At 36.5% G+C, this 8,141-nt stretch overlaps 1 protein-coding gene across 1 annotated transcript; it reads right to left on the bottom strand.

Moving 5' to 3' along the window:
- Positions 1-763: 763 nt before the first annotated feature.
- On the bottom strand, positions 764-7,771 carry LOC129928422 (GTPase IMAP family member 7-like). Its single transcript, XM_056042701.1, has 2 exons — positions 7,586-7,771; positions 764-4,755 (listed from the first exon to the last, which is right to left on the bottom strand). The coding sequence occupies exon 2, from the start codon at positions 4,752-4,754 to the stop codon at positions 3,132-3,134; it is 1,623 nt and encodes a 540-aa protein (XP_055898676.1). The 5' UTR covers position 4,755; positions 7,586-7,771; the 3' UTR covers positions 764-3,131.
- Positions 7,772-8,141: the final 370 nt, after the last annotated feature.

The following is an 8,141-nucleotide window of genomic DNA, read 5'->3' as shown; positions in this document are numbered from 1 at the left end:
ACAAAAGGAACATGGCAGTTCGTGATAAAGAGAGAATCTGTGCTCTCAACTTTTGAGACATTGTTCCTAGTGCCAATCTTAATTATTTCTGTCTTGTCTTCGTTCATCTTGAGTTTATTTTCAACCATCCAATCGCTCACCCTTGCAACGGTACTACTGATTTTCTCTGCCAGATGCGACACCTCTGAGGGTACTGATGAATCGTATAACTGTGAGTCATCGGCAAAGAAATGGTATAAGATGCCGGTTGGCCGTATGACACCGCTGAGTGGATATGTGTACATAGTGAACAGTACTGGGCCTAGAACTGATCCTTGGGGTACTCCGTACTTCAAAAGTAAGCTTGTTGATTCCGTCCCGCTAACAACGACACTTTGGGTGCGTTCCGTCAGGTAGGATCCAAGCCACTTTAGGACGACTCCTGCTAAACCAAAAGTTGCAGAGAATCTGGCCATCATAATTTCATGGTCTAGCGTATCAAAGGCTGCGGACAAGTCCAGCATAGAAAGAATTGATATGTATAAAAAAAGTGGGAGAAGTATTATTAAAGAAGTTTTAGAGATAATACAGATATATTTCTTTCTTCATTCCATTTGAATTTATCAGCTTATTAATACAATTCTCGGCCTGTTCGTCCCAGTCATCCCCTAGATAGACCAGTAAAACCCACCTTGACAATGGCTACATCAGAATCTATTCAGCCAAAACGAACACCCATACACATCGCATAGATGTAGTCCTCTTTAATGTATTAGAAAAGGAACTTGTTATGTATGTCTATAAAATAACAAGGCAGTTGTGTCATATGGTAGGCCTAGATTGCATATCGTAAACACTGAGCATGAAAAGAACTTTTTATTGTCATATGTTAGGAAACAGTTTTAAACCATACACACATATGAATCTAAATTTCTCTTTCAGATTTTGCTATCTATAGGGTAGATAGGTGTTATGGTCCTCTGTTTCCTGTGGCCTACGAAGGTGTCATGTGGTCAGCTCAACCCCAATTAATTTCAGAGACCTCTGATAAAGTGGATCCCGAAAATAAAAATCCGTCTTCAACAGGATTCGAACCAAGGACCCTCAGTTTGGAAGCAAGCGCTTTACCGCTCAGCCACCGCGTCTCCACGTATGACACTAATAGGCTTAAACATTCTTTACACCAGCAAGTAACGTGTCGCGTGACATAGCGTTGTTAAACTTGCACCAACTTACCCTCTAGAGCGACCTCGCGAACCCCGCTTTTTTATCGCTGTTCTTTCAACCATGAAATTACCTTGACATCGGTGACGTGCTAATCGACTCTCAACACATCAGTGGAAATTATGAAGTTGGTTTATGCAAGTTTATTATAGCAAGTTTGTTTGCAATTTATATGTCCGCAATGCCTGAACAGGTTGACACTCAGTCTACTTGGCGACCTGGCCACACCGTCTCGTAGTTTCTTTCATCAATGTATCGGAACTTTAACATTAAAATTAGTAATATCCTTTGACTTTGTATTTTCAACAATTCTCAATGTAATTTTTTACATCAATGTATATTATATTCTTAATATCTGGAATCGAAGACTAGAACAAAAATATCTACTAAAAATAGAAAATCAGATGTAAGGCCAATACTTCTAAAGATTTGATAACAAAGTACAATCTTATCCTGATTATCTCTTTTTTTTTCAAATTATTCAATTTGTTTTTTAACCAGATCAATAGCTAATAAAGGATAGTACTGACATCTAGCAGGCAATATCTTTGTCTTCGTTGGATGTGGGAATATTTGTGAGTTACACTGGGTCTGCCTTGCCACTTGAAATGCCACACTTTCTACCTGATCTTCGAACGTGAAGATATTATCATTCGTGACATAGTTCAAAAGCAAACAACTACATCGCCTTTACAACTAATGTCAGGTACCTGTTAGAGCTTTGGTGGATTCAGGGGCGCCCCTCTAAATCTCGGTTCGAAAGCCACGCGTTTTACCCCTCAGCCACATAATGCAATACAAACATCATTCTAAATCCTGATATAAAAAAAGAACACAAATTTTTAAATATATTTTTTATAAAATAGTTAATGTAGGTGGGAATACAGGACAAAGAGTCGCCAAAACATATTTTTGACACACTAGAAACATAAAGAGGATGAGTTCTTGATTAATTTTCGGAATTATAGTTATGTTATTTAGTAGTTACATAGAATATGAAATTGGCACATCGGCCTCGTTTTCATTGCTTGGAAATGTAAAAACAAAACGGTCTTTTGACATGTAAAGTCATATCCAAGTTTGATGTGCTTAAAATATATTTAAAAAAGACTGATCAATTTTTACCAAACATTTCCTACCAACCAACAAGGACCTTTGAGCCGCCTTCGGGACGGTAAGAAGGGGGTATCTTGGTGAATGTTTACATTTACATTTTTAAATGCTTAAAAAAAATTTACTCAGACCTCAAGAGTTCTCAAGAGGACCAATTCACCTTTTATCGCCACATCTGTCAAGTGTGGTTTATTTCCCTTGTTTAAGATACATAGCAAAAATAATTACTTAACCAATCCGAGATTGGGTGTGGATGAAAATAACGGGGACTAACTTTTTACCATACAGAAAGACAAACAGAGTGAGTTGATATAAGCTTTGTAACATCACATTAAAATTGCATATTATCCCTTTCACACTATTGTAATGTAATGGTATCTAGAACAATCTTAGGTAACTCACATAGACTATTAATTATCATAATAATTGGTCACGAAATGGGAAGCGTGATCGAGAGGCCAAGTGCGCTTGAACTTGGCTTGACTTGGCTACCTAGAAGGGGGCTCGAGGTTCGACACCCGACTCGGGCAGAGTTGTGTTTACTGAGCGCCTAAAGGCAGCACGGAAAACCAACTCCTAGATACCCCCTCTTCATTCCCACTGTATGTCGCGTACGATTCGACCAAAAGCGCTCTGAGCATACTATAAGCATGAAAGTAGCGCAATATAAAAGCTATAATAATAATATACTAAAAAGGTTTATTTTAAAAAAGGCTGCTGTGTTATTGTCCAAAGAAATCCAACTGTTTTAGCTAACGTTTAATGTGTATACAGTATTTTATATTCCTCATTGTGTTTTAAAAATAGAATGTACATCAAGTCAGTTTCCGTTTAACAATGTCGAAAAATGATTTAGTCGTTGTTATTGCCCCTGGCATGGCTTTGTTAAAAATTCTCGCTACGGAATGATCACTCACTTCTGCTACCTGACCAGCGACACCCATCGCACCAGTTACTGTGGACACCCCAGCATCAAGAATGACGTCACGGTTGTTTTTCTTGCATTGCTCAACCTTCATCACGGCCTCGTCTTGGAGCTCCAAGACTCTCTCTCGCAATTCCTCAAAACACTGATTCTGGTCAACCGTCACCAAAAGGTCTTTTGCTTTATCTCTGATCAGTATGGCTACTTCGCTGTTTGTCTCCGACGCGGAAATGGCTTTAAGCTTTTTTTCGAGAGATTCTATTTTCTTTTTAAAGTCTTCCAACTTGACGTCAACAGTCAAACCTTTTCTTTTCTCCATTATTGATTTATTGAGTTCTTCTATCAAGATTATAGCATCGTCAAAAATGAGGACATCTTCTTTTTCCCAGTCCATGACCTTTTCATCAACACCTAATGTTACATTTACTTTATCAACAACTTCAATAACAAGTCCGAAATCTAAATATTTTGCGAACACTTGTGATACACATCCCTCGAGTTGATCAAGTGCACTTACTATCTCGCAATGACGTACTTTTGACAGAAACGTCACAATAGATCTTGTCAATTCATCTTTAATCTTGTAAACTTTTTGAAGATGAATTTGTTTTAACAGCTGTTTGACTCTTGATATTTGCTGATGAAATAAACTCAATTCACCGTCAATGTAATAAATCCCCTCATCTTCTGATTGTAGTTTTGAAACAATTTTATTGACTTCTTTTTCCAAGTAAATTAGATCTTGCACGCATTGATTATGAAGTAAATTAGTATTTACTTTATCTTGTAATTCATTCAGTTGAGAGTCATATTCTTTTAACAGTTCTGGTAATTTAGAGTCTAAATGTAGTCTTTTATGTTTCTTTCTAGCGTGGTCGAATTTCTCTTGTGTATAACTTTCATCAAGTTTGTCTGTCATTTGGATGAGCCTTTCAATCTGTTGTCTGCTGACTTCTGAGTCTCTATTTTTATTTCGAAATAATATGCACCTGTGTTCACATCTTTGTAATAGAAGCCCTAGGTCTCCATGTTGACTCCGGCACCAATTTTCAAAGGAAATATTTGTTTCCTCATTGTTTATATCAAAAACTTCCCCATGAGTGAAGACAACGATACAAGATTTTTCCAGGCATTGATCTCCAAATATTGTCTCTATGATGTCCACACACTTTCTGGTCTCTTCGGTAAATCGATCTCCGTATTTCAGGACTAACAGAAAAGCTGATTTGCTCTCCTCTGGGGAGTGATTTATGCATTGAATCATTTCATCCCAACTTTTCTTCTGGACACGATCGCTGGTCAAGGCATAGTCCATAACACAGGGGGTGTCAACTACAGTGAAAATATAACCTTGTTTAGTGGACTTGTCCACTTTTGAAGCAGACGTGACTGACATTCCACAGTCTGACACAAAGAATTTATTTTCGCCAAGAATCATATTACACGAAGAGCTTTTCCCAGAGCCGGTTTTACCAAGACAAATATATGTGTAGGCCTTAACCTTGTTATTCATTCTGAAATAAAAAAAGAGTAAATTATTTTAAAATGAATTGTAACATTTTTTGCAGCTAAATATTTTTTACTAAAACATAAACGGAAGCATTTGAACACAAAGTCATAGACAAGCGCATGCGCAGCGAGCTACGAAACAGAAGTAATTTTGTTTTTAAAGACATTTCTCGGCCCGTTCGGCTTTTCTATTTTTTTTACCTTTTATCTTTACCTTTACCTATTCTTTAGTCTATTGGATCGTTGGGGCACCATGCAAGACTCATCGACCGTCTTTCTCCATTCCTCTCCGTCTCTTTATCATATTTAATTCTAATAAAAAAAACAACTACCGGAAAACTGTTGAAAATGCGACATCATGATAATTTGTAGCTAGCTAATTTCGTCTTTTAAAAGCCTCTTTCTTTGTAAAACTAAACAATTAATCCAAGGCCCCAATCAAGCGCACGAGACCAAGGAATGGGAGACTGGTCATTCATCAATAACTCCATTCGTCCATTTCACCTCATTCCTTTATTCATAGTCTGCCGACTAAGTAATTTTGTTAGTATTTTCCTATTTGTGAAATTATAATACCGAACACTGCTATTCCCCTTTATGACTCAAAAAATTAAAGTTTTAAGTGTTTATTGTGACGGTTTTGCTAATTTGCATAAAAATCATCAAGAATGGTAAGTTTTTATTCCTCTTTGTTTCGAAACGATATTTCAGTAGCCTACTACCTTGTTTACACATATTTTTGCGCTTCTTATGTTGTTAAGCGCTTTCGCGGTGTTCAATAACAATAAACCCTAATAGAGGTAACACTGAAAGAACTGCAGGAACAGATAACACCGGCGAAAGGCCAAAACAATCAATAGAGGTACAAAGACCAACAACAACAGCATAAAAACTGTTTTTCAATGGATACCAGATTATATAGAACAAACTCACAATAAACCATTGCACTCTATCCAGAAAAAATAAAGAAACTAATCGTGAATAAAATAAATGAGAAACGGACAAGCTCTCATCCAAATCACAAGAAAGTTGATGCCTATTATAAGCTATCCCGACAAGATCAACGTCTAATCTTTCAACTCAGGACCGGACACAACAGAATGAGACAATATATTACCGGAAGCTCAAAATTGGAACCAGTGAAATCTGTCCATGTGGAGTGTCACCAGAGAACACTGACCATGTCTTTCAAAACTGATCTCTTTACCAAGAGGCCCGTTGTAGACACTGGTCCCAAAACATACCAATAGAAATAAAACTATATGGAGAGCTCTCTGATTTGGAAACCACTGCGCAGTTCATCTCATATATTTATCTAGTCATCTGAACACTCCAACATAACAATGAGAACGAAGAAAAAGAAATAGAGGTAGTCGACTCTGGTGTTAAGCATCAAACAAGTTTAACAATCATGAAGGGAACTGTCGAATGTCACCTACTTCTAGCCGGTTATAAAATGGCTTTCATTTCTACGTTGTTAAGAAAAGTGTCTTGTTTGTGTCGACTTCTATTTCGTTCTGTCTTTTTTAAAAACTATCACGTCCTCGTCACTAAGTCAAAACTTCCCCCCTATTGCCGAAACAAATAACTAATTCCTCATCGTGCCATTACAATGTGACACTTATCAGCGCTGAAAGCTAACCCGATATCATCGCTATAGTTTTTGTCGGCATGTAGCTTTTAGTTTAACCTTCAATAATATAGCTTATTTATAAGCTTGGATTCACCCTGGAATATACCTCTTCTTATTTGGACACAAGCCAACATCTTTCTTTTTGTATGTAGTTTTTTTTTTCAAGCTGTTCTAACCTGAGGCGTAGTGAGGAAATCGTTTAACGGGGCAAGGTACATTTATAGGCGCAGCCCCCCCATTTTCCATGAACCTCACATAGAAATATACGCTTCGTGTGCCCCCTCCCCTTACTACGCCTCTGGTTCACATGTATTGTCAGTAACCTTTTTATCCTTTGGTTAATTCCGTAGTCGGGAGGTTTTAAACCAGTCAAAACAATTGTCCCCCTCAGAGTAATACATGAATCAGTGAAAAAAAAAGAATATTATTTCAACAATTAGTGGTAATTCATAATTTTTATACGTCGATAAAAGGGAGTTAAAAATGCAGTATTGAGAGATATGGCAGCAAACATTTGGTTCTTCTCATTAAATAAGCTTTTTTAATTTTTTTTATATTTTGCTAGTTATTTCCGTTCTAACAGAGCTCAACCGAGACCCAACGTTATATAAGGCCTGATCACTGATCTGCAACGTCATAATCTGTTAGCAGCTATAGCTCGTTATTACGTCACAGGTGTGTGCCACGTCAGTGCTGAGGCCTTCTATAATGAATGGTCTGGGTCCAACCAGCCGAGACCAATCGTTAAGGTTGAACACTGACCGGCGACTTCGGAACCTGTGGACAGTTTAGATTAGTTTAGTTAGACCACTAGATCGTTACTAGGTCTTATGTCGTGACTAATGTTTTGTTATTGTATTGTCTCTTAACATGAAACTATTTCTGGCATTCAAAAAGATTTCTACCGCCTTTAAAACACATTATAAATACATAGACATAGTGTTATCCTTATTTTCTATATGTCACAATAGAAACACTTGCCTTTGTAATTACATCTAAATACTAATTTTTTAAAACTAATATGATATTTTTTTTTTACTTCAAGCCAGAAGTTTAGTTACACCAATCTCCTTAACAAGTCACTGTAGTACATTTTATCGCATATCTTACAATATTATATACACACGATTTAACAAATCATAATAAGGATATTATTAATGACAGAGAATAAAAAAATAAACAAATACAAATTTTTTCCTTACCTCTTAAAAAGAATCGATAACTAAATGTTTCCAAAACCTGAAAGTGAATTTTTTTTTTGCTGGATATGAGAACAAAATTTATGAAGATTTCTTAAGAACCTGTTAGTTCATTTTCATTTGTCAGGGAAATTAAGTGGTACCTTTGAGAACGTATACGCTGCCACTGTCACGGAGACTTGCGTTTTGATTCTGTCTTTCAACAGTGTATTTGATAGGATGCCAGAACATTGTCCTTGAGGGCTATCAAGTTTCAGTTGTGCAGTGTACGTAAAGCAGATACTTCATTCTAGATCAGCACTTCAAATTACATTTAGTTAAATGAATTTTGGTGTGTTAAACCAACTACTAAAATAGATGAATCCACATCATTGGCGCAGCCTGAAATTATTATTTTTTTCAATTCATAGTACTTAGGTAAATGTATTTTAGCACTTTTTTTTTTTTAACTCGGACTGAATGAAACCTGACGTTTTAAAACATCTGTAAAGATTAAATGTCCCAACTATTAATGAGTTACAAACATTTAAAATACGAAGTAAATGTTTAAGTTTTAGCT

The sequence above is a fragment of the Biomphalaria glabrata genome, chromosome 9 (genome assembly GCF_947242115.1).
Source record: "Biomphalaria glabrata chromosome 9, xgBioGlab47.1, whole genome shotgun sequence".
NCBI classification, from domain to species: Eukaryota; Metazoa; Mollusca; class Gastropoda; family Planorbidae; genus Biomphalaria; species Biomphalaria glabrata.
Note: the sequence above shows the minus strand (reverse complement) of the source record. Positions and strands in the feature narration are given on the sequence as shown.